We start from the raw sequence: 27,663 nt of genomic DNA, 5'->3' as shown, positions 1-27,663 counted from the left end.
TGGCTCCAGTTTGCTCGCCCTTTTTTTCCCTTCAAACGTTCCTTCCACATTCCAAAAACGTGCTTGTTCACTTCATTGATGACTTCAAAATTTCCAAGTCAGCTGGGATGATGCTCCATCTGACCCGTGACCCTAATGAGGATAAGCACTATCAAATTTGGGCCTTGGACAAGGTGCATGCAATTAAACACGGTTCCATTTAGTAGTCAATGTTAGCACAAAACCTTCAAGCAAAAAAAAAAAAAAAAAAAAAAAAAGAATGTCAGGAAAAGCCTACCAGAACATCTGAACTTTATTTGGGGTTAATCAGAGGCACTTGAAATGGTGGCAGGTGTGTGCTGAGTTTGTACAATATGTGACTGGTTGAGTCTGAATTCTCAGCCACATCCCATAATTTCAGTTGTTTATTTTTGCTTCCCCTCCCAGAAAAGTGAGTTTTACAGGTTCTACGTCTTATTAAAGGTGGAACGCGTTTCGAAAGGATTTCATCTTGGTCTCATTTGTTTTTTACATCACAAAAAAACCTGGCATTTGAACTGGTGTGTGTAGACTTTATAGCCACTGACTGTATTTACCCCATTTTATTATGATCCCCTTGCTAAATTTAATGTTATACCAATTTTTCGTTAACCACACGAACAGAGGGAAATGGTTAATCCAGCGCATTGGATTTATTTAAACCTGGCGAGAATCATCAGCACAGCCGTTGCCTGCTGCTCGGTGACACAGGCGACAAGAGCGGGCCCGGCTCGGCACGGCCGTCCGTCAAAGTTTCCAGCAGCCGCTGGTGTCGTCGACGGTGAGCGCGGATCTGGTAGTGATTACCGTAACGGAGACAGTAAATCATGACGCAGCATGAGACCAATTTGTGGTGCGGAAAGAAAACAAAAAACAAAAAAAAAATGGATGGAGCCACGCTCAACTACAAAAGACGCATTAGCGCACAGGCAAGGCTGCCTGAGAGCGGGAGCAGTCGTCCCGTTTGGGGCAATACGACAAGTGACAATAATAATCATGCGAATAATCTTTTTGGTAACTAACCTTGTGTAGTTAATAGTACTATATTGGAAAATGTCAAAGTTATTCAAACACAAAAAAACTCAACTCAACTTTATTCAGAGATAATAATAAAACATTTTTAAAAAACATAGCTGAAACAAAGTTAGGTACATATATAAAAATCGAACATCAAACAATTGCGGAGAATAAAACAAAAAAGTAAAGGTGATTCAAAAAAAATAATTCCTTTGTAATAAAATCAAAAAGATGGTTTAATCAGGCAAACGAGCCGAAAGTCTCAAGTACACGCAAACACACACGGTAGTAGGTTTGTGTGTTGATGTGTGCCTTTAAGGGGCGTCGTTGGCCGTTTACCGCTCATTTCTCCTCCATGCTCCTTGCGAGTGTTTTCATTTTGTATTTGTGTGTTTGACTGTGGCTTTTTAAATATTTTTTATGATGTGTCCTCAACTATATTTTATTGCATTTTTATTTTTACGTTATATTTGGTATTTTTGTATTATTTATCTTTATGTATTTTTTACATTGTATTATACATTTCATATATTTTTACTATATATTTTTTCAATTGTATTTTTTTAGATACTTTGTAAAAACAAATTTTAGATGTGAGAAAATAGTAAAGAAATGGTGTTTTTGCACGCATCAAACTTAATCCCCACTCGTCTCCTCGTTCGCATTGCAACACTATGAATAATGCCATGTGTTGCTCACCTGTGTGGAGTCACTCTGTCTCATTGAATTCCTTTGAAAGGGAGAATTTTCCACTTTGGTCAGAAGTGTGAGTCAGCATCAGTTCTAAGTTACTGAAGCAGTCATGAGGCAGAATTAAACTGAATCAAGAAGCACACCATTTTTTCACATCCCCAAAGCATGCATGGTAGGTTAATTGAAAACTAAATGGCCCGTCGGTGTGGATGTGAGTGTGACTGGTTGTTTGTCTATATGTGCTCTGTGATTGGCTGGCGACCAGTTCAGGGTGCACCCTGCCTCTCGCCCAGAGTCAGCTTGGATAGGCTCCAGCACGCCCGCGACCCAAGTGAGGGTAAGCGGTTCAGAAAATGGATGGATGGATAGTCTGACTCTTTAATGAGGATGCCTATTTTTACAGATATTTTTTTGTGTGTCCCTTTATGTCAGACCAGTTTTTTTTTTTTTTTTTAATCTTTCCAGAGAGTGCCACTGGGATCATGTTGAGGACCTCTAAAATATGTAAATGTTCTTCTGGATAAATTGCTTCAAACCAAATGGCCTTCTTTCACTATTGACATGTTCACCGAATTTTCTGTCTATCGGAGCTAAAATTGTTCCTAACTATCCTGGGGATGCCACAGTGATCGAGTACAGAACCCCTTAAAAACTGCTTTGAACCAAAACGTTCGACGTCCTTTTCATTTTAAGTCTTGAGTCTTTTTTTATGCATCCTTTCATGGTATATACTGCATGTCCACCGAATTCCATGTTGATTGCGCCACATTCTTTTCCAACTTTTCATGGGATGCCACAGGACTTGTGTCCCTTAAATACATAAATTTCCATCAAGGTACATCGCTTCAAACCAACACAGCCCACTTCCTGATTAATTTTCAGGCATGGGTCCTCTTTTGTGTGGGGTGGGGTTCACGTTAACACTAAATTCCGTTTGATCGGGGCTCTTTTTCCGTTTTTTTTGCCGTTGGGATCGAGTTCAGGAACCCTAACATACATACATTTTCATTAGGATACATTACTTTAAACTAAAACAGCCAACTTGCTGCTCCTTTTAAGGCATGGGTTTTTGAGACTTTTTTTGAGCATCCTTTCATGGTATATATGTCCAACAAATTCATTGTTGATTGGGCCTAATCAGTTTTCCAGGGTGTGCCACAAGGCTCGGGTTCGGGACCACTAAAATCCTTGTTCACTCCCAATACATACACAAAATTTCCGGGCATGCCGAGTCCTGCGGTGACTCATTAATATCTCAAACCTCACCATGCTGCACAAACAATGTTTAGAGAGGCGCTGTCTGTTTTCGTCTCTCCAAATAGACATATCTCTCTCTCGCCCTCTCTCTCTCCTTCACAATGATGCGGTGACTCCACTAATGGCGCAGTAACTTTGACGCGTGCCTTTGAAGTTCCCCCCATCGCGTTACCTGGAGTCTGTGCTTCTCTTGAGGTTTTTTTTCCGGGATGGGGCAGGCTCGCCCTATAGGCCCTCTGCAGCCTAATTAAATGTAATTGCTGCTTTTTAAAAAAAATTTATTCTTTTTTTTTTGTAGTGTTGCCCGCGCCAAACGGGGAAGCCTTGTAATAAGGGCAATTGCGTGAAGGGTCCGAGGATCACAGACGCCAAAGAGGAGCCAAGAAGGAGACGAGTGGAGACGCTCAACCCCCCCGCCCCCCGCCGCCCCCGTCATCCCTCTTCCCTGTGTCGCCTTCTCTGTCCTGAGCAGACCTACTCATTACTCCCTCCACTCCTCAACGCTCTGTCTCTCCTCTGCAAGCCTTGCCTGCTCCTGTCATAATGGATGCTCTTCCATGTCCTCACATATTCCACACTTTTATACCGGGATGTCTGAACATATCACTAATAATGCATTCTAAGTAAAAGTAACAGTGAAATCAAGATAAAACAGAATACTGTATTTTCACTTGTGGAGGCAGCACTTCAGGCTAATCTGTACATCTATCAAAATGGATTTTGGGATGTCTGAATGTGAAACAGCTGAATCCCTTAAAGCAAACACAGGAAGTGCGCTGTGATGTGTATCGATGGCATTGCCTCAGGTGGCGTCAATGTTGCGGGTGCAAAAAAAACAACAACAAAAAAACAAATCCGGAATTCTTGGAATGCTTACAGCGTTCCATAACTGAGTCAGACGGCAAAATAGGCTGTTTAGCCTCCTGACGGTGTTGTTGGTGCAGCGACAGGAGACACATTCTTTACGGGAAAAGACGCTAGACACCAAGGGGTGGGGGGGGAGAAGAAAAAGAGGAAATTACAGAGCAGGATGGAGCCAACATGACACAGAGCAGGGAGCGCCGGCTTGACCGTGACCCTGCGGGATGACAAGCCAAGAGGCCACGTGTGTGATGATGTGTGAGGCGCAGGTACAAAGGTGACTCAGACGGAGACGGAGAGGGCGGTGACGAGTGGGCTACGACGGCAATCCTGCGTGTACTTTTCCTAAGTCATTAGGGACCCTTAAAATACATTTTCGTCAGGATAGATCACTTCAAAGCAAAACGTCTGAGTTCCTGATTATTTTCGTGCATTGGTTCTAGAGTCTTTTATGTGTGAGCGCTCATGATAGACGTACACCAAATTCCGTGTTAATCGGGGCATTTTTTGCCCCTAACTTTCCACGGTGTGCCGCTCGGCGCGTGTTTGGGGCCCCTAACGTCGTTAAATTTGCATCTGAATAAATTACTTCAAACCAAAATAGCCCAATTCCGGTTGATTTGAAGGCATGGGTTCTTCACTTTTTGTGTAAGCTTTCACGTTATATGTCCACCAAATTCCATGTCCATCGGAATTTGCAAGTGGTGCCACAGGGGTTGTGTTCGGCTCCCCTAAAATAGGTAAATATTCATCAAACTAAATCGCTTTAAATCAAACCGGTTGTCTTCCTTTTTATTTTCAGGCAAGGGTTCCTGAGGCTTTTTCATGTGAGCGAGCGTTCATGATAAATTTCTATTGGGGCTAAAAATGTCAATTTCCTAGGGGTGCCATTTGGGTTGTGTTCAGCATGACTCTTGGGCCTTTTTTCATGTGAGCTTTCATGATTGTCCATTAAATGGGTCCATTTTTTTCCTACCTTTCCAGTTTTTGTGTTCGGGACCACTGACATACCGTATGTAAATTTTCATCGGGATAAATTGCTTCAAACCAAAACGAAAATTCCGTTTTATCACTGGGAAAGTGTTCGGGACCTCTGAAATTATGAAATTTTCATTGGGACAAAAGGCTTCAAGCCAAAACGGTCACTGCCACAGCCCCTGTGGCCACCGTTTTCAGGGAGTGCCACTGGGATTGTGTTTGAGACCCTTAAAATAAAATACATACATTTTCATCAAGATAAATTGGTGATACCAAAAGAGCCGACTTAGTGTTCATTTTCAGGCATGGGCTCTTAAGACTTAAGACAGGATTGATATGTCCAGCAACTTCCATGTTAATCTAGGCAATTGTTTTTCCAAACTTTCCAGGGAGTGCCACTGGGACAGTGTTCGGGACCTCTAAAATTCTTACATTTTCATCGATCTAAATGGCTTGGAACCAAAACGACCAACTGACTTGCTGTTTATTTGAAGGAATGGGTCCTGAAGACTTTGTTTGTGTGTCCTTTCATGGGAGGGTATTCGGCCCACCGCCTCCGCCATTGTCGCCGTTGTCTTCTTCGCTCTGTGGTGCCAGCGCGTCTGCCACAGCGCCTGTGAAGGCTAATGCGACACAGACTCCGGATCATATTTCACCCCTCTCACCTCCCCTCCTTCACACATCTCTCCCCATCCTGTTTCCCCGCCACCCTTTTCCTCTCTTCCGAGAGAGCGCAGGAAGTCCATAGTGATCAAATTAAAAAAAAAAAAAAAAAAAAGTGCAGGTTCTCCGCCGCCATTATTTGATGTTTTATGATCCAAGAAAGTGTCCGCCTAAGTCATTAATTGAAGCTCGTGCGTGGCGACCGAGCCGTGAGTGAGAGTGGGGCTCTTTTGAAATAAGTTAAAGGTGGGATTGGGGGGAGGGTGGGATGCACATCAAAAGGGCATTGGGAACGAGTGTGGCGAGATCACACACGGCGCCTTCTCCCTCCCGCTTTGCTTCTGACCTCCTTGTCATGTGGCCTCCATCAGAAGCAAACAGAGCCAGCCGCAGTTGTTTCCATGCACAAGCCGAGCGGCTCCGCGGAGCCCAACACGAAGCCAGAGTGGCGGGGAGCAAAGCAAGGGAGGGGGGTGGAGCTAATCGTTTGGTTGTTTCAACACATGTGAAAGCATCACAGATGAAGGCGGGCTTTGTTTTCGCCTGTTTTGGTTCCCGCAACGTGACATCAACAACCTGCACCATCTTCAGATCCTCTGCACATCTCTGAGACAAACTAGATTGGCAGTCGGTAGAGCGAAGACCTCAACCAAGGCGGAACATATTCCTTTTATACTGTTCAGATTCCGATAATGGTGGTAAGCTACTCGCGTAGCAACAGCTGCCCTGAGGCAGTCTGACGGAAGCGCGGCTGCCATTCTGCGCCGACGGCCCTTCCGAACACCACCGAACATCCCGCCGCATTCATTCAATGCACCACTTTACACCAATTTCCAAGTGTTTTTGCATAATCGTGCCCCGACACAAGACCCCTTGGATGAGGTAAACACAATGCTGCCGCTGGTTTATTGCAAAGGAAGGCGTGACTAATTAAGAAGACCCAGCTCACTAATTAGCAGTTTGAGCTTCATTGAACTCCTCCCTGCCAGTTAGTGGCAGCTTCCTAATTACACCTGCATCAAGTGGAGATGTGCTGAATTCATAAACGCACCTTAAGTATAATTATACGCTCCTGTTTCCTGTCGTACTTGTTTTGACACATACAGTATGTTGTGCGTTCCTGCTTGTACTTGGATACATCCCAGTGCTGCCTCCCTCCCGGTGATTCCAAATGTCTTTATTTCTTTAAAAGCGGAAAAGCTCAAATACCTTATCGCGTGGTGCGACTGAGCTGTGAAGTTTTCTCATTGTCAAACATGTTTACGAGGATAAGTGAGCAGCTCCTTTTTATTCCAGCTCGGGATTAATGTCATTGTTTGAAGCGTAAAGTGTAAAATCAGCATCACATGGCATTCATTTATAGAATCATTGAATCCAGATGGAGCCATATTTTGACTCGGCGTGATCCCCAATATCCATTTTCTTTTTGGTCTGCTTGCAATTAAACCACTCGGCAAACGCAGAGCAGGCGAATCAGTGGGACACGAGCGTCAGGGTGAGAAAGACCACCCTCGATTTGAATCCAATGCCCGTTACCGGGAAGAATGCGCGACACTCTGCGAAAGGTGCACAAAGGAGACTCAGTGTCAGCCTGTGAATGAAAGGTGCATTATGGGATGTTTAAGTGTGAGGGAGGAAAAAGAGATGCTGTCAGAAAGTGCCTTCAGGCCACATTGGCTTGTAATTCAATCCCATTAGGACGCATTAGCGTTCAATTGTTGAAGGAAAAGGAGCTGTTGTGTAGCCAGGAGAAGGCGTATTGTTTTTGGCATGGTGTGACCAGCGCCACTGTCATTTATCACGCCATGTTAAAGCAAAAAAAAAAAATAATAATATTTTTATCATTTATTATTTTTAAATTATTATTTCAAATGTAGCTTGTTGGTTGTGGTGGAAAACAACAACATTTTCACTAATATTGAACGCCTCTTAACGACAACAATAAAAAACCTAAAGTCATAGAAATACAAAGAAATCACCATCTTTGCCCCATAACTCAAATAAAATTCAATATAATGTGTAATTTATTATTTTTTATTTTATTTTTTTAGGGGGGGTTTAAAGGCGAGGACATACAGTAGTTGTTGGCAATTAATGTATTTGTCTGTTAATGGTTAAAAATAGAAATACCAAATATTTATTTATTTATTCATTTATTCTGATAAATGTCAAATATATTTTTTTGACATGAATAATGCATTTATGACTTTTTTTATACACATTATTTTTCTGAAGAAAATACAAAAATGCAAATACAAAAAATACAAAGTACAAATACAACAATATTTAAATTGTTTAAAAATGGCAAATCCTTGAACAGCCAAGAACATTTTTTTAAAAACTAAAAATACATTAATGTAAACAACGAATATAAACAAAATAATATATTTTGTTGTTTTTCTGAAAAAATAAGCCAATAAATTGCTAAAAATTGTAAGACATTTTTTTTTTTTAGAAACTAACACATTTTAGAGATACATGTTTTTTTTTTCCAGTGGACAACTTTTAAAAGGAACGCTTCGATGATAGTACAAATCCAAACAATGTTTTTAAATGGATTTTAAGTTTTTTAAATTGTTTTTCAAAATAAAAAAATAAAATAAAAATAAAAAAACCTTTTTAGAACTTTTTGATGTATTTGCAGTATTTATGTACAGTATTTTAATTTTGTCTACCGGTAATACATCTCATGTATTGGATCGTATAGGCTCACATAGCGACATTTATGACAGAATCAAAAGTGTCGTTTAAAGTGCAGTTAAATTGAAACAAAAATCAAAAAATAAAAAGACATACGTCCCTCTCTCATTATAGTGTACAGTGGGGACTTCCTGCCTTAATAACTGGGATGCAGTTGGTGTCTGAGCAGCAGGAGAGGAGCACAAGCCTTTAATACTGCAGCTTCAATGGCACCACATCAGGAAAACGATGTCCCCTTGGATCTCATTAACAAAAATAATATTGTCAAACTGTAGCGTGTGTATACGTCCATACGTGTGTGTGTGTGTGTGTGTGTGTCTGTTTGGGCCGGTTATATTTGGTTCCACTTAAAAGTGTGGCCATTTGTCAAAAGCGCCCGCGTCACTTACGCGTTTCAAAGCTGCGGCCGTCCCGATAGCCATCGCAACTACCGGCGAAAAACTGCTGCCGGGTCTTATCGAGGGGCAATTAGGGAGCGTTCGGAACATCCACAAACACCCCCCGGGCCGCCTGCCTGCCTGTTCTCTTCCTCTGCCTGCCTTGTGGCCTCACGTCAGGGGGGATGCCTCTTGTTGCTCAATGACCATTGATGGAAGCTATTTTGCCAAACTCATTGAGTTGCTTCATATCCTGTCAGATAAGAGGGCACAAAAGAGCCCGCTCAAGCCCCCCTCCTCCGTTCCCCAAACTCTTTCTAACATCTGAACATCATCCGCTCCCCTCCTACTCCTCTTGTTAGTTGATAAAGAGTGTTGTAATGTCAGGAAGGACGCGCATTCCTCACGCCGTCCTCAGATCTCTGAGGAGCGGGGATGAACTCCTTGGCCATGTGTGTGTGTGTGTGTGTGTGTGTGTGTGTAAGGGGGGTGACGGAAACGTTCGTCTTCAGGAAATTGGAGTGGAAAAGAGAGAAGCCGACTCCGAGTTGTAAGGTGAAACTAGAAATTACAGCTGCCTCAAAAATTGCGTGTGAAAAACGCCAAAAATAATCCTAAGGCACAGTCACAACAGATTGGAGCGATCCGCGGATAGCGGGCTAATATTCCACGTAGTGGCATAGTACACAGTTCTGGCAACGCCGTCGCGTCATCGCCGCAACTTTTTGACAGGGCCAATATTTTCGAAACGGTGCAATGCAAAAATCGAGACCAAAAAAAATAAATATTGCACTTGAGGGGAATGGCAAGAAAGCGACGCAAAATATGTCGGTACAGGCTGCGAGAGCAGCATAACACGTACTGTCGTAACGCTATGATTATTAAGAGACCAAAGTACTTTCATTTGTTAGCCTGTCTAAGGCGTTTCCCATCATGCGTTAGCGTTAAGCTCGTTTTAAATACAAAGCGTGAGTCTCTTTGTTTCACGTTTAGTATAACAGTAAACCTCAAGTGGGAGTGGCATTAAAATGCCTTTTTTTGAAGCAGAAGAAGAAGAATTGTCCACTCTCTAGCAAACTGCTGCTTGTTGTGAAGTGAGGTCAGTTCAATGACACCCTACAACCCTGGTATCTCAAATTGTATCTCCCAAAAAAACAACAACCTTTTGTTTTTAAATGGCCGAACGGCGGCTCATGTCTGGAGAAATTCCGAAGTCGGGTCGCTCGTATCTCAAGTCACCACTGCACTTGTATTCAGGTCAAATTCTTACAGAAGTCTGCTTTAATTTATTAAACTGATGCCCGATGGACACCGTGCGATGTGTCCAGGCTGCTCCACCAATATTGGTCGGGACATTAAAGCAACAGTAAGACAAAATATTGGGCTTTTTATTGGACTCTGTAAGAATGCCCATGAAGTTTAGATTCTCACAGCTGTTATGTTCAGGTCAAACGGTTACATATTGTACTTTAACTTTGAGCTCATCCAGCCTATTTTTGTGTGGGAGCCACATTCAATGACTCATGACTAACAGTAATGAAGAATAATGGCTCGATGGCTGTAAAATTAGCAGCGCTGCGAGAGGTGTCCTGGCTGGTCCGCCAATATATTACGCCGCTAATTTACATGCTTTGCAAAAACAGCACCGGGGCAAACGCATGCCTCTCGAAGGAGGAGCGTGAGACTTGGAACGCGAGGGTGGATCTCGGGATTGCGGCGACATAAATATAAATAATCATCATCTCCAAACTTTTACAGCACCTGTCATATAACTGCAGCCCCACATTAATTAAAAAAGATGACTGTATTCATTCGCTAATTTCGCCTCGCTGTGGAAAAAAAACAAAACAAAAAACCTGCAGTTCCAAAACAACCTCAGCGTGCCAAGAAAATGATGCATGCTCACGCGATTACAGTTACGCGAGCTTACAGTACGTTTTGCTGAAGTCCGTCAGCTTGACTGTAAATTACATGCGCAACAACAAGGAGGAAAAAAAATGTAAAAAAATTAAAAAAAAAAAAACGTTTCCAATGTTCCCTTATGGCAACTGTTGGATGTCGGAGCACTCAATTAAAAAAAAAAAAAAAAAAAAAAAAAACCAGGTCTGGGCTGTGGGCCGCAAACCATTTAGCCACGCCGCTCGCTACACAGGCGTTAATTGCCCCGTAAAGTTTGGGAACGCTTGTTTTGTAAACAGTGTTGTTTGGAAGGATTGGAAACACCTGCGTGGAAAGCCGTTTGAGCATTTACTCGCTATTCTTGACAATCAGCTTAAGCTCTGTGTACTAGTGCGCTCTTTGTCTTTTGGCATACTAATAGGACAACTACATATTACCAGTGAGGCAAAAATGTGGACGAGTTGACAACTCTGTGCTACTAGTGACATTTAAAAAAAAAAAATAATAATAATAATCTACTAGTTAACAGCTAACTCTTCACTAGTAGTCCATACACCTGTGCTGGGTAGTAGTGAATGAAGCCTCAACACTGATCACAGGGCGTTCTTCTTCTTTCTCCTCGTTCATCTTCTCTTCTTCTCCTTCCTCACTCAGCCTCCTTTCGAAAACATCTGGAAAATGTCTCCAGATGCTCATGATTCTTTATCTTCAAGAAGAAGAGAAAAAAAAAGCGAAAGAAAGAAAAAGTTGGTAAAAGTCCTGGTTTGTTCCATCGCCCGCGCGAGTGAAACCGCAGCCCTGCTCATTAGATTCGCAATCCATAATGTTTTACTACCGCCTGCAATTTATTTCCATTTTATTCGCACTATTTTCAATTTGTCAACATGCGCCCTGTTTTGACGTAGCCGGCTCCGCTGACTCGGCAGAAGCCCCCCCCCCCCCCCCCCCCCCCAAAAAAAAAGAAAAACGACTGCTATGCATGTATATGTAGGACTGGCGAAACACGTGAAAGCGACCCCACTTTGGCTCCTATCAAAATGGCTGAGATGCTTGTGGCTTTGTGATTAGGCTCCTGCAAAAACCGCACGGCACCCAGCCGGGGCTGAGCCAAAATTGCAGCCCCACATACACACGCAGCCTGCGTGGCAACAACAACGCGGGCATATTAGCAATTATCCCAAGACAAAATGTCCATCATTTTGTGTGGGAGCCACAATTTGCAAGCAATTGGGGCTTCTCGGCACACGGAATTAAATCTGCAGCCGCTTCGGGTTCTGCTGCATGAGTCCCCGGATCGTATGTGGGTATGACAAGAAAAGATAACAAAAAATGTTTTGGGATTAAATTGAAAGTGGTGAAAATAGCTTCATAACAACTCTAGTAACGCTTTTGAATGCTCAAAATGTCTGTGAAGTGTTTTGTGATTCCGCCTATTTCTTCATTCTGCGGAAGCCGGACGACGTAATAGTTTCCTATTTTTAAAATCTGAATGGTTTTTTTAGACAATAATGACTGAAAATAGTGATGTTAGATACATTTGAGTAGGCTTGTTTTTGTTCAAATCGATGACTGAGGTTTGCAAATGTATCCGCCTTAATACACAGGGTTCGTCAGCCCGTCATTTTGCATCGCTCATGGGTCTGGATCATTGGAAAACAGTTAGCGAAGATGAAAATATGACATCCATATGATAACTACTTTAAAGTCTCTGTTCTGTCTTTGTCCTTACTAGAAAGACAATGCACTGCAATTGCTTTTAACAGGGGCTGTCACTATGGAACCATTTTAGAATCGGTTGTCCTATAGATATTTCGTTGAATAAGAGTAATCGCCCCCCCTCGCACTTTATAAAAACATATGACATAATTAAATAGAATTAAAAAGAATACAACAGTTTTTGTCACAGTGCATTGATTGAATGGCCCGCCCTAAGACAGCTGTCTCAGCTCTTCTCTCAGCTCCTCACAGAGGATAAAGACTATAAGACTATGAGTACTGCTCGTGACACGAGGCCAGTGTGGGGAAGGGCCCAAGTGCAAAACACCGAAGCCCCGGAAAAAGATTTGAATAATCAATTTAAGATCACTGGTGACAGGTCCATTTAAAGTCAGGATACAAAGCAGTTCACATCACAGTCGAGAGGGTCAGGCTTGGAAGATAGGGAAGTTGTCTTGGACCAAAGTGATGCAATGTCCCATAATCCACAGATAGCAGGTCAGGAAATGTTCAGATTTCAGTGTTGTCTTAATCAACGATTTACAGAGAGCAGAAACAGTGAAACTCACACGTTGGTGACCTTGTAGCAGAATGTCCAACAGCCACTGGGACGGACGGGAACAGGCAAATGTGATAAGACCTAACTCTCACTGGGTCGTGGTGTAGCATCTTGTAAGTATAATTGTCTGGCACTCTGACACTGATTGCATCATCAGCAAAGCCTTTATCACTGTGCCTAGTAAAACGTGATTGGTTGACAGATTGGCTGTGTGTCATGACAGAAATGGCAAACTGTGACAGTTATATTGAATGTCTAAATGTGTTACTGCGCCATCCGTGTGCAAAATTGTTGATGAAAGTGTTACGTGTGCATTTCCCATTGTGCGTACAGTATATTCACATGATATTTGTGTCAATATGAAGGGCAAGCAGCAATTGTATAGCAACAGTAATAGAAGGCTTTGATTTCTATGTGACCAGTGGGCCCTTGTCAAGCAACAGGGGAAAAAAATAGCCCATCTGTCCGGCAAACACTTCCATATGGGCACAAAGAGAGCGCCGCATTCTTGTGGAAATGAAAGCTCCTCCTTTCATCTGAGAGACATAATCAATAAATGATAAGGCTTGTGTCCGCCGGGCCACAGCACTCGTTAGAAGATAACTTAAAACAAGATTAGCGATGAGAGCGTACGGGACATGGAGGGGTTATGTCGGATTAAAGCGTCTCCACACACACCGAAGACCCCGGGTCTCTCATCGGGTAATCACAGGGTCTCCTATCAGCTCTTGAGATCACTTCCTGCTGGCTTAGCTCACGCGCATTTAAGCGACGGTTGTTTTATCTGGAAGGAATGCTAATCAGGCTTGTACAGGAGCCAGCGCTAGCCCGACATCACCAAATTACGCCATGTGGTCAGTTCATACGAGACAACGGCTGCCTACAATGCAAAACAGAAAACAGAGGCCAGAGCACCGAGATGGAAATAGTGATGGGCACGGCAGTTCATTTGAGTGTACTGAATCGCTAGAATCAGTTAGTTTCAAAAAAGATTTGTTCAAAAGATCTGCTCACCGAATTGTTCAGTTCTTTTTCACAGAATCATTCAAGTGAAATGAATCGTGGAGCAGTTCATGATTCAGCCCTGAAGTTCACGTTCACTCAACACGTTCGTTGTTGTTGTCGTCACGTATTGTAAACTAGGAAACTTGTAAACTGTGCTTGACTGACTCAACGTTAGCCGTTAGCGTGGAGTAACGGATGCAAGTGATAGCGATCCCGTGAGAACGAAAGGGTCAAATCACTCAGGAGTACATTGGCTGCGCAACGCGTTGTTCCGTGCGTGAACGAATCACTCATCGTACTAGTTCGCAGTGAACTTCCGCGTGAATCACTAACGCAGAACAGTACACTGCATACATACTAGTACGTTGCTCCTTAGCGGATCGCGAATAAAGAAATTCAACTAATGAATCATTCGTAGCAAACAGTACATTCAGTTCACTTTCAGTTCATCAGTACATTCAGTTCATATGTACGAGTACGTCGCTCCTTAGCGAATCACCAACCAATCGTATCGTGGTTAACAGTACATTCGGTTCACTTTCAATTCATCAGTATATTTAGTTCCCTTCAGTACATTCGGTTCAATTGTATATATAGCGCTGTCTGATGCCGACTGCTCATTGGTCATTCGCCGAAGTGAGTGACAACGCTGGTGAATGACAAATCACATGGCAGTATGTTTGATGAAGTCCTGCCCCCGCCTTGGAGATTGATACCTTTTTTGTCCCTCCCTTTGTCAGCCGGGGATACGCTGAGTAATACAACGTTTCCCACCCACAACGGAGGAGAACACACACAGTGCTTACGTTTAAACTTAACAGAGGCTTTTTTTTTCTGCTTCTGCGGCGAAAGGGTGTTTCCAATCACCGGCTTCAACGCCACAACACAGACGACCAGAGCACGCCGCGCTGTTCGGTCTCTGCTTGTGGCAGTGGAAAAGAATCAGAGATGGAATCCGGGTTGTAATTTGTGCTCGTTTCACTGTTTGCTAATAACGCAAACAACTTTTCATCGGGTCTTTCGGGAGGTGGCTCACAGTCTAGCAATTGTGAACGCTGCTTTGGTTGACCTTAAAAAGCAGCTTTCCGAGCATTTGAACGGCGCACTGGCTCGATCGTACAACAATAGCGCCAATACAGTTGTCACGGTCATTTGAAATCGCTTTTGCCCTTTACAATTATATTGGTGGAGCGGCCAGGACGCCGCTCATTTATGTTAATTGCAGAAAGAAAGAGCGATGAGGGATAGATGGACAGTATGGAGCAACTGATAGATAAGATAGATGTGGGTTAATTTATGTATTTTATTTATAGTGAGATTGTATTTTTTCTTGTATTTTCCAAATTATTATTAATTTTTCACTTTTTTTTCCTACTCTTCATTCGTTTTCACACGTTTCTCTTTGACCATTTTAATAATATAAAATATAAATGATCAATCAAATGATCTCAAATTCTTGTTTTTTTTTTTGCTTTACTTTGGTTGAGGATGTTATTTATTTTTTATTTTTTTTAAATGTTTTTACATGATTGAAGTTATTTTAACGGGTGTGAAAATGACAAATGTTAAAAGGTGAGATGAGCGAAGCATAATTCCATTCCTTTTTATTTCAACGTGTTATAGATGGTTAGCTTATTCTCACAATCGTATCAGGGTTCCAATGTGAATTCAAATGTTGATTCGCCAATACATTTCTGATACTTTTTCTAAGAAATGTCTAAGAAAACAAATCCAAGTGGAATTTCCAGAGAGTTCTTCCAATCATAAAGGTGTTATCAGGAAATATCCATCTATCTATCTTTGAAATCCGTACAAATGGTCCTGAGAGGTTCCGCCGTGTTCTTTGTCGAACTACTTTGACCTGGCCAACTTGTCAACAAATGCCTTTGACTGCCGTGCATTTTTAGCGACAACATTGCTTTTAAAGTTAATGACATGAAAGACGAAACCAAAAAAAAGGGATACGATTATTCCTTACATTGCTTTTAAAGTTAATGACATGAAAGACGAAACCAAAAAAAAAAGGGATACGATTATTCCTTACATCCGCTTTAAAGAGACGTGAACTTGACCGCTGTGTGCATTTGCATTCGGTGGGCGTTTCCTTTTGTCGCCTCATTTAGGGGCTCCTCAGATGTCGGCGTGAACAAATCAACATTTAGATAGTGTACTAATGTGCCTCTGAAGATAAAGCACCTTTGATATGAACCCCCCCCCCCCCCCCTGCGACTTGCACTGTCCCCGGCTTAGCCCCGCCAGCGGGGGCAAAGACAATCCCAAAGCCATTTGCCCCCCCCCCCAGGGGAGATCAAAGGTGCGGACCACCTCCTTGTCTTTCTAGCAAAAGAGACTCCACCTTTGCAAAAGTCCCCGTGCACAAATGAGATTGGTGGCCATTTTCCTTTGATGGGGTTAAAGTGTTTTTGAAAGGAGGGACAACACAAGTAGGGCACATTCAAGACTTTTTGGGTGATGAAGGAGAAGAGCTGGAATGTAGGACAATGAATGCTCCAATCATTGACAACAGGCACAATTTTAAGTCTATTTCACAGATTGTAAATTGCTCTTATTTTGCTGTTTACTCATGACATAATTTTTCTTCATGCCTTTTGGAGGAAAAAAACATGATACATTGAAAATCTGCGATGTAGGGCTCATGTATATATAGTTTTACCCCTCCCGCACGCTTTAAACGCAATTAAACATTGAAATACATACTGAACTTATTGAAACCACACTTTTCAACATTATTTAGCACCTGTTCTCACTGTCAAGAAATGGGAGACTATCGTGTAACATCAATTTGAGGAAATGAAGAGACACCGACACATAAAATAAAACAATCAAACACTGCATATTTAAACAGCAGGCGGAAAAAACAACAACAAAAAACCATATTTCTTCTAATGAAAGTCAACTAGCTTAAAGCTAACCTATAATGTAAGATGCCATTGATGGGCTCACGGAAATTAGCAAAGATGTTACAGCAATTGCAAACCTTTAAACACACACAAATAGAGCACAGCACAACACTTAGTCATATATTTTCTTGAGGATAAAATATAGCTAAGCATGAATTTAACATTAACATATAAGCATTAATTCCAAATTTAAAATGTATACATTTTTAATTCATTAATCTCATGAAATAATTGGTTGAATATGAAAATTGGTTAAATAATAAAGTATTAGTCAAATAAAGAATTTTACACATACATTTAACATGTATTTTATTTTTTAATGTGATAATTAGTTGATGAAATATAACTTAACGCTAAGTAATACAATTTTAAATGAGAACTAATCATTATTTCATGATCTTTGATGTAGGGGACATTAAAGACTGTAAAGAGGGTTTGGCTCGTGACAAAAAAGGGATAACTTTAGTAAACCCTGCTATTGACACCCCCCATAAATGTTTCGAATAGCCCATGTTAATATTTTAAATCAGTTTAACATAATTTCATCTTACATTACCTTTAAAAAAAAATTTTTTTTAAAGGGCTAACTCATGATTTTGAAAAAATGCAACGCGACGAAGACTCTCCATTACAACCCAGGCTAAACTTATTGTAGCTCCTCTACGACATACAACGTTTGACTCTCAGTCAAGATCCTTTCTTCCATGGACCAATTACTGTACTACTTTCCTGTTTACTGTAGACGGGGCGTTTTGGCTCAAATCTTTGGACACTTCAGAAACAGCACGAAAAATACAGATAAAGTGAATTTGCGACTAGCGAAGCGCAAATATTCGGGGGAAGACTGTACTTGAGCAATGGATGCCCTCCAGGAGATATTTGTTCATGTCTCGCGGGAGGAACGCCAGACTCATCTCCTGTGCAGGATTCCTTCGAAAAAAATCATCCGAGGGTTTATTATTCGTATTATTATTTCCTGCCGCTCGGATCACGGCTCATGGAATCTCGTATCTAGCAACGCCAGCATTCAAACAGCTGTTCTTCGGCGACGGTGACTTCTCGGCAACGTCTCTCATGTTATATAATCGCATATAACATGACTGACTAGTCGCTCGCAGTCCGCGTTCCTTTTCCACCGTTTATTTTCCTCCTTTGAGAATTTTGTAAATAATGAGTAAATTATACGTGTCAAGCGGCTTTGCGCAATGTGGTTGCGGCCGAGGCAGACTTTACACAGCAGCCAGGAGCTGAGCCAGCTCTGGCCGCTGTCCGAGCCCCCGCGGGCCGCCAGCAGCCGGCTCCCCGACCCGCCATAATGAAGTGTAGGCATTTATTTTATTTTTTTTCATCACCCCATACCCCCCCACCACACACACACACACACCCCTCCCAGCTGTAATTCTGCTCCACCCGGTGAATCTGTGCACTCCCTGCCCGTCTGGCGTTGGATATCGGGATGATTTTGGATAAACAAAACGTGTATTGTTTGTTTGGGCAGCTGGGAAAGCATAGAGCGTAAATCGGCGAACTGAATGCACCTGGAGGATGCGGGTGTTGGGGGACCGACACACAGTGGTGGGAAGTAACCCACTCAAGTACAAATACTCTGTTACTGTACTTGAGTAGAGAACGACGTGAACCCTGATTGAATACAAACCTGCATGCAAGCAGAGTTCAAATACAACCGAATGGCTTTAAGAAGTGTCTGCCTATTTCTGCAAAGGCGAGATCATATAAACACACGTGGACAGGCAGTTATCATCTGCCTTATGCAACGGGTGAGACCCCAACCACGGACATCTTGCTTTGTCTCACAGCAAAGTGAGAATACAATATCAGAGAGAGAGAAAGAGGTGAACAAGTTCTACTTTCTTATCCTCATCCCAAAAAACGAAAGATTATATGAGGTTATAGTTAACAAACAGTAGAAGAACGGCCTAGGGTGGTTGTTTTTTTTTTGCTAACAACTGGAATATTTCTTTTTCTCGCGGCTTTTTACTTCTACGCCTTACATTTGAAAACATTATACTCCTAATTTGGCGTGTCGTGTTCTCCGATGCCACCGCTAATAAATAAACGCTTCTATGGCAGAGCGATGGAGAAAACAGGCTACATGGCTTGAATAGTGATTTTAGCCTTCTTCCCCACTGCCAACGTCTGAATGTGTGAAGTGTCAGTCAAAAAGAAAATGTTTCCGTGCGGCGAATCGCTTGTAAGATGATTGAAAAATAGCCGCGCTGGAAATTCCGGCATAGTTAACGCGATCGTTGAGGGACTGGCTTTCTGTTGCTCGGATTAACGGCGCAGTCGTGCTCTTTTGACGTCGCCTGAGGCCAACTCGTGTTTGTCTTTGTCGAATAAACACGTCCAGAATGTCAGCGAGCGTTTCAAAACAGCGCGTTTTTTGCGGCGTCGCTCCATACTCCAGCTTTCACGTCATATTACCGTAACGGGCAGCCGATACAACATAATATGACACTTGTCTCTCTTTTGGGCCCGGCGCCGTCGCCGCTCCGGTGAAGTCACAGCGAGCTTCTTCATGTGGTCTCCGGGAGTTGGTGGGGACTCCAATAGGGTATGACATCATCGCGGAGGGCGTGGAGACCGCATGGTCACAGCTGGAAGGAACGCCAGGATGGATCAAACCAGTCACCGTCTTGTGGATGTCACGAGGAGCAGCTCTCATTGGAAACATCATAGCGATGATCCATGAGGTTATTCATCACATTGATGGACAGAGCAACCTCGCTATCTTGCTTTTTTTTTTCTTGCTTTTTTTTTAAATCTTGTGTTATTCGCTGAAAAAGCAATAAAAATATTCTTTTCTTGTGGCATCTTGGGGCCAAGGAACTTTGTTGAGGTGAGTTGAGGTGCTTCATTTAGACAAAGGTACTGCTTTGCCGCCATCTTATGGGCTCTATCGGCGGTGCGTCATTTACTTGCGGACTTTCGCAAATCCACGGAAAGGGCTCGGCCCGTGCAAATTGATTTTGATGACATAATTAAATAGTACATAACATGAAATTCATGCATTCATTGGCCAGTTCCTTCTGGTGTGCGCCCCTCGGCCGCCAGGGGGCAATATAATACATGCAGTCATATAAAAACAAAGACGCTCACAACCGCTTAGTAAGCTGCAGTAATATTAGTCCTTTATCACAGAAGATAAAGAATACTCTGCCTGTGAGTTTTCTTGTCTATGTACATGTGTTGCTGCACCATTTGTGTTCAAACATCCATTGCTTTTTGTCTTTTTGTCATTCCACTCGATGCATGGAAGACAAGTGGTTTTGTGATTAGGAGTGCGCCAGGGATGGAACGTTTGCTTTTTTTTGGGGGTGGGTCATGCCATACAACTTGTTTACAGCCAGACAGAACATTGTGTCCAGGCCTGGGCCACATGCTACTTCACCAAGTTTAAAGACAAGCACGTTGTTATCTGATCACACGCAGCAACAGTCGTTATCGCCGCTTTCCACCGATTGACCTTTTTCTTTTTTTTTCCCCCTCTCTTGTGAACTTCCTCCAAACTTTTAAGATCCAAGTTTATCAACCCTCGACATGTCTTCTAATTTCGCCCCCAGGTTACATCACAAAGCCACACTCGCCTCATTCTTTTGTCTAGTTATTAGAGCGTTGCTCAATCAGGAAGATTGTCCTCCGCTCACAAAGATGAATGGTGAGCATTGTGCTGGGCCCTCCGGGATGTGATTGATACCAGCGCCCCGAAGTTTTGACACCTCCTCGTGAATGTTTGTTTACACAAGAGGCTGGCTGGCTTTTTTTCTTTTTGATGGGGGATCCGCAAAGTGTCCTCCTTTCATCTGACGCGACAACACGCATCACCTCCGCTTGCGCGCTATCGGCCTTTCATCTGCGATGGCTCGCTAGAGGAATTGTTAGCTTTTAGGACGTCTATCGCGACGCTTGGAATAACAATGGCAGATATTCCTGGCACTCGAGCAGGAGAAAAAGACTTATTGCAAACAAATGCTGCGGTGTAAACAGGAGTGCCGTGGACTTTTATTGCTCAATTAAGTATTATCGCAATGTATTATGTGCTGCATCAACCAGACAGGTCTGAGCAAATAAAACGCATGATTAGTGGCGGCTGACAGGTTTTATGTGGGATAATCGTGGGAATTCTGCGTGCTGTTGTGTTTTTATCTCGCTTAGTAGCAGTTTGAATTATCCATTCATGCTTTTTCTATAGCGCTTGTGCTCATTAGAGTAGCGGGAGAGCTGGAGCCTCTCCCGGATGGCATACGACATTTACACTCGCACCTATGGACAATTTAGAGTCTTCGGTGAACCTAGCGTGCGCGATTTTGGCCTTATTTCTGGGCGTCAGGTACTCGTGAAGGCTGAAGCCACCGATACTTAAAATATCCGGAGTGAGTCCTCCTCGCCAGTAGTTGGCGCTATTCTGCGGTAATTAGACACATCAGCGAATCATCATGTGCGTCAGAAAGAAACAAAGGTCTTTGTTTACAATTATCTGTTAATGAAAAAAGTGGAATCAAACATCCATGGAATCTAAAACACAGGACACTGAGAAAGGAAAAGGCAGAAAAAAAAGTCTTCGAAGGCCAGTGTCTCAGGAGCTTTAGCGTCCATACAGATTGCTGTGATCGGTGGTGTAACACTCCAGCCAGGATTTTGGTTTTCGGAACTTAACCGAGAAGGAAAACAAGACCGCAGTCTGGACCTTGAACACACATTGCTGCCTAATGGCGTCAATGGTGACCGGTCCAGGATGTGCGCCACCTCTGGCCCAAGGTCTGCTGGGAAAGGCTCCAGCTCGCCCTTGATTCGAATGATAATAAGCCACACAGAAAAAGGACCGATGGGTATGACGGACAGGGACGCTAAACACGTCGAAATCAACGCTATCAGTCGACTATGGGATAAGAATGCAGAGTCATGCCCGTGGCATGACACCTTTGCCTGGTCAGGATGCCAACGCGGGGGTCCGCTGCCCTCCCCGCACCCGATGATTGGAGCATGACCATGTATAAATGTGTAATAACACAAAGGGGACGTGCTCGTGTGTGCGTGCTTCTTGTTGTTCTTATGACTGTTGACGCTCCCACTAAATGCAACATCTCACACACACATTAAAGCACGCTCGGCTTTTTGGGCTCGGGCTACATGCCTGTGGCTTGTGCTAGTCTGAGGTTGGTGTAATGATGACACACACACACACACACACACACACCACACACATAGCTTCCAAGACCCCCACAAGCATGACTTGGCCGAGGGCTGCACGGTATATTGCAGTGCTGACAATGCTCCCCATTACTCTTAATTACTCAACAGAAATGGCATAAAATGGAGTTTGTCTCGCGCGCGCGCGCGTGCGTTTGCCAGCCTCTCGCTATATCGGCACACACGACCTCACCCGTTACAGTGGCACGCTGACTTACGAGTGCCACAACTTAGCCAAATGTCGACTTACAAGCCAGCTTCAGATGCAAATCGATTATTTGACCAGTTATCCAATCGACTCATCGAGTATTCGGATAAGAATAGATTTGGCATCATTAAGCAACTAAATGTGCACGTGAGACGCATGTATTACTATTATCTACTTGGGGTCACCAACCTGACGTTCTACACTCTATCATCTGTGACTTTGACCGTGTGTGTGAGGTGAATGTCAGTTCATGAAAGTAGAGTTTATTCCGTGTTTATCTGAGCAAATAAATACATAAATAAATGTGTTATCTTGAATTGGCGATCAAACGATCCCAAACTTTGGACATTTTCTGTCTTTTACGCATTCTTTCCTACTGGCTCGCCGCCACGGCGCCAAATAGTTTTTCTACACGAAGTTACCTGCAGTAACATTTGCCTTTGTGAAAATGTTTGCTTCGTCTTTTTTTTTTTGTAATCAAAATTATTGGAGTTAGTCGAATAATCGTTGTAGCACTATTTTACGATACGTCCGTCCATCCAAAAATATTGGTGCATTTTGATGAAGTCAATAAAGTTACAAGCTCGTGACGAAACAAGATGGTCAGAATATCATCCTACAACGAAACAATGACCCAGAGGCAAAAAAAAATAATTTGGGATCAGGAAAGAAAGCAAAGAGAGCAAAATAGCAGCACATTGATTATAATTTCAATACTCATAATGTAGCATGCACCGTGAAGGAGAAAAGTGTACAACTACAAGACGCCTGTGTGGACGTAACCAGATGAAGACACATCAACGTCTTTTCCTTTTTTTTTTTTTTTTTAAATACAAAAATTAAAAAAATGTTATGTGACGTGAGAGTAAAGAAGGAAAGCACAGTAATTTCCCGGCCATCTTCTAATCTAAAGGGGTCTAATTACAGGCACCAAGGTGTATTTGGGCGGTGAGTGCACATCCATTGGCATGCTGGGAAGAGCGGGAAGGGCTCGTGCTGGGAAACTGCAGAGACCAAATAACTTAAAAACGACAACAACAGCAAAAATTGCAATTTGGTGGGGTCTTTGACATGAAGGTCTTCTAATTACAAACTAGCCGGCGACACCAAAAGAGTTCCACTCACCAAGACACGGGCGATACTTTGTTATTACCTCTCTGCTCTTCCCATTTGATATGTCAGCACCCTGTCTTGTTTTTAATGTTCATCTAATGACATGGCCTCCTCCTCTTCCATAGCAGGATGTGGCACGCAGGCTGCTCCAGCAATGCCTCATTAAAAGTTTCATTTTTTCTTTTTTTTCCCTGTGAGTGCATATCTCAGTCATTTGCGGGTAATGAGTTGGCCAAAGTATTCCAACCATCCGCTCGCTCCCAACCCGCTGATTTGTGAGAAATGGCGCGACGTGTTAAACAACAACGCTGGTAATTGTCCCCCCCCCCCCCCCAAACAAAATGTTGGCGCCTTCAACTAGTTCAAGAAATAGGTCGGCGACAAGTGAGGCTATTAAGAGTAGTGTTTAATAAAACATTCACATTCTCAATATATAGATAACGCTTTCTTATAAAACAATATGTAACACATTTACACTGCATGCAGCACCGTGTTGTTATAATACTGGTGTTGACTCCATAGCTCAATTAATTGCCACACCCAGAGTACTTTTTACAACAGGGCTGAGGAACCTTTTCCCGACCTCTGCGGGACAGTTCAGTCCATGCTAAACTTACGAAAACATACGATGACCAAACTTTACAGTGTTACCGCCGCCATATCACGGATTTTTGGGGTAATTGTTTTTTGTTGACGGCTTTTTGCAGAAGAAGAAGAAGAAGAACGTGCTGGTTGTATGTGTTGCTGCTCCGTTTGTGTTAAAGTCGCTGTAGCTGTTTAAAACATTGACAATTACCGTTAACATCGATGCTAATTTCTGTGAGCACTCCTATGCAGTTTTCTTATTATATCTTAGCATTAAGCAAACTTTTTGTTCGACGAAATTATGTGGTTTGGCGTTTAAATAGTAGTTGTTTCAACATTTATAAAAACCGTAACCTCCATGCTAATTTGCGTTAGCCCATCTGTGCCGTTCCGCATGCTATTTTAGCACTGAGCTAAATGTGTGATACGAAAATGACATGGTTTGTTGTTTAAATATGCAATCATTATTTCTCTTGTGTGTTACGTGTCCGTTTGTAAAGTAAACTACACATGGGAAGGACAAATCGTAACGCGAGCACGCTTTACACGTTACTATTTGTTTCCTCAAAGTGATATTATACTACGGGGCTCCTTTTTCTTGACTGTGTGAGAGTGAAAACAGGCGCTAAGGAATACTTTAAAAAAGGGTTGAATACATTTAAACGTGTTTAAAGCATTTGGGAGGGGTAAGTCTATCCTGTCCAAAAAAATACATGGTCTCTCCATAGTGCAGATTTTCACCTGTTGCGGGTGAGTCCGGAATGTGTCCGCTGCGATAAACGTGTGTTCGCTGTTTTATTATATATTATGAGCATTCGTGGGTTAATTATCTCTTGTAGGTTCCCCAGCCGTCATTCACAATGCAGTAATTTACTGCAATAACCGACGCTTCAAGTTCCATAAAAACAGAAACAAAAAAAACAGCTCTGCCATTAACCACTGCTGACAATTGAGCCCCCCCCCCCCCCACACACACACACACACACACACACACACACACTCCACTTCTACATCCCCTCTCATCCATTCACAGGCAACGAGATCAGTCCATCATCTCTGCGGGTGTATCACTTTTCCCGGGAAGTGCGTCTTCACTTCCTGGCGCTGTCTCGGTGTCAGCAGCGTTGGCAGGAAAGAAAGTCTTGGGTGTTGGCATATGTGTGTGTGTGTGTGTCAGTGTCTGTGACCCGTTTGTGTGCGCGTGCGCGTGTGTGTGCGCATCAGCGTCTCTGACAGGTGTGTAGGTTCCGGGTCGACGTCCTGCTGACTCCTGCGTGCTGCTCTCGCTCGCCTCTCTCGGGCCGGCACGCCAGGCCGTCGCCGCAGTCGCAGCGCTGGAACAGCTCCAGGCCGTGGGTGCCCTTGCGGCGGTGGCGCGTGCACACCTGGCCCTCGGTCAGCACCGGCTTGCAGATGCGCGACCAGAAGTGGCGGGCGCAGCACAGACCCTCGGCGCAGTCGGCCGAGCGCAGGCACGTGTCCCCTTCCTGACCTTGGAGGGAAACGACAAGATGTTTGATGATGATAATAATAAGAAGAATCATTGTAATTGACGCGCTGCATAAAGGTTTACATTTGCCGACAGATACCACAAGACGGCGCCGAAGCAGTACTTTTCTGTTACACAGAACTTTGGCCTGAGCACAAAAACGGCGATATCTGTGATTTTCAGCAAATAACACAGGATAGTTTATTAAATGTAGGGGGAGTAAAAGTAAATACAGCGAACCCCCGCGAAAACAGCTTGACTAAAAGGGTCTGTAATGGCCTATAAAGGCCACAAGATGGTGGTAAAGGACTACTTTTGTCTAAATGAAGCGCCTCTGCTGAGGTCCACATAGTTCCTTGGGAGCAAGATGGCAAAAGAAACAACAAAAAAAGCAATAATCTTACATACGAGCGCATCAGTGAAAAATGGAGGTTAGGTTCTGAAACGATCTGCACATTTGTGAAAGCTGCACTGCGAATATGCGAGTTCGCTGTACTCAAGTCGTGCCATTCGCGGGGGATAGGGACCGAGAATCTGCGACTGATTGATAAAAGCGTTTGAAATTACCTGCAGGTGCCACAAAATGGTGGCAAAAGACCTTTTTGTCAGAATGAAGTACCGCATTTCACTTCAAATTGAAATCAAAAGATGGTGCCAAAGCAATACTGAAATTATTATTATTTGGTCTGAGTGAAAAAAACAGCAAATAGGTGAGTTTTTCAGTGAATATCAGAGGATAAGTTCCCCCCCCCCGCCCCCCCAAAAAAAAACAAAAGTGTGTGGGTTCAAGTCGAGCTCTTCACGAAATACATAACAAAAATGCGTGAGCAATGCACAGTTTGGTGTTGCAAAGCACTACTTTTATACAAGACCGGCTGATGGACTGTCTAAAGGAAGCTTATCCCCTTACTTCAACATAGTTCCTTGAAACAAAAGGACAACATGGCAATTGTTTAAATATGGCCTGAGCAAAAAAATAATTTTAAAACAAGAGCAAATAGGTGAGTTTTTCCAGCAGATAATGCAGGATAGGTTGCAATATATATAAATGTGTGTGTGTGGGTAGGGAGCGAAGTTTATTTCTATAGTACCTTAAACGCATATTTACAAAGTGCTTGGACGGAACAGGAAAGCGCACATTAAACAAGATGACAAGCGTAAAAAGCCAAACCAATCAGATGAAAGCATGGAAGGAACCCAACAACAAGGACTGAGGGAAGTGTTTTTTTGTTTAGCTCAGTGACCTTTCGCAGTGTGGGCTTCGAGTGCAGTGAGCGGCTTCTTGGCATGATGCTCCATGGTGTTGTTGTGTATATGCCGGCCCGTTATGGCGGAAGATTCCGGGCCGTCGATGTCATTCGTCTGGCACACACCTGGAGAGAAAAGGAGACTGTCAAATGTACACGTATCAAGGTTGGCAGGTTTTTGGTTTTGGGGGGTCTTACCGTTGCTGCAGCGGCTCCCGGCGCAACACATGGAGTCTCGCGCGCAACGCTTCCGGTTCCTGCGGCACGGCAGACACACGCTGCGGGCGTCGTTGCAGAATTCGTCCGCGCCGCAGTCGTCGTCGTCCGCGCACACGCCTGACTCCTGGAGGCGACGGAGCAGCCGTTACACGACGAGACAAACTTCGCGCAAGGAAAACGTCGACGCGCTTCGAGACACGGACTCAACGGCAGCGTTACCTGCAAGGTGTCCGCGGCCGATTTGTGTCCCAGGCTGCCCGGCGGCGGCGGCGGCGGCGGCGGCGGCGGCGGCGGCGAAGTGCGCGGACTGGGGCTGACCGCCTCGAAGTTCTTGATGGAGTTGGAGTTGAGGAGAATCGGCCCCGCGTAAACGGATCCAAGCAGCGGGAGCCACAGAGGCAGGAAGCAACGCGCAGCGCATCGCATCAGCATGGTCGGGATCCTTTTCTTTTTTTCTTTTTTTCTTTTTTGTTACTATTTTTGCTCGTTGTTGTCGATGACGGCCAAAAGAACAAGTCCAGGAATTCCCTCTTTATATATATTTAAAAAAAAAAAAAAAAAAAAAAAACAGTTTTCCAAGGAGAGTCTCTCTGTAGCGTAGCAGGCACGTCTCCAGTGTCGCCCCAAGTGCCGCGTTGACGCTTTTATACGCGCGGACCTGTTGCTCTCTCCGCCCCCCTGCACAGCACAACACAACACAACACAACAAAGGCGAAGCACTGGAATTTCAAAGTGGGGGGCGGAAAACGCTCATCTGCTGAGGGACTCCCTGTTTGGGGAACGATAACGACCTGTTAAGTCCGTCCCATGGCCGCAAATAAGACGACTTTGCAAAGTCGCCAGCAGAAATCCATTGCAAATAGTTGGTGGCACTTAGATTAGTTGGGCACCTCAAATTTACACTCCCCCCCAAAAAAACTCATCTAA

At 43.5% G+C, this 27,663-nt stretch overlaps 1 protein-coding gene across 2 annotated transcripts; it reads right to left on the bottom strand.

Moving 5' to 3' along the window:
- Nucleotides 1–23,584: 23,584 nt before the first annotated feature.
- Nucleotides 23,585–27,364, bottom strand: LOC133486024 (dickkopf-related protein 1-like). Of its 2 annotated transcripts, none has more exons than XM_061790594.1 (4): nucleotides 26,956–27,364; nucleotides 26,716–26,860; nucleotides 26,515–26,643; nucleotides 23,585–25,268 (listed from the first exon to the last, which is right to left on the bottom strand). In XM_061790594.1, exons 1-4 carry the CDS (start codon nucleotides 27,166–27,168, stop codon nucleotides 24,955–24,957), a joined length of 801 nt encoding a protein of 266 aa, XP_061646578.1. In that variant the 5' UTR covers nucleotides 27,169–27,364; the 3' UTR covers nucleotides 23,585–24,954. The 2 variants fall into 2 exon arrangements, with proteins under 2 accessions (XP_061646578.1, XP_061646579.1); XM_061790595.1 differs by having other exon boundaries at nucleotides 23,585–25,273; nucleotides 26,956–27,360.
- Nucleotides 27,365–27,663: the final 299 nt, after the last annotated feature.

This window comes from Phyllopteryx taeniolatus, chromosome 11 (genome assembly GCF_024500385.1).
Source record: "Phyllopteryx taeniolatus isolate TA_2022b chromosome 11, UOR_Ptae_1.2, whole genome shotgun sequence".
Classification (NCBI taxonomy): domain Eukaryota; kingdom Metazoa; phylum Chordata; class Actinopteri; order Syngnathiformes; family Syngnathidae; genus Phyllopteryx; species Phyllopteryx taeniolatus.
The sequence above is the reverse complement of the archived record's forward strand: the minus strand, read 5'-3'. Positions and strand labels throughout refer to the sequence as shown.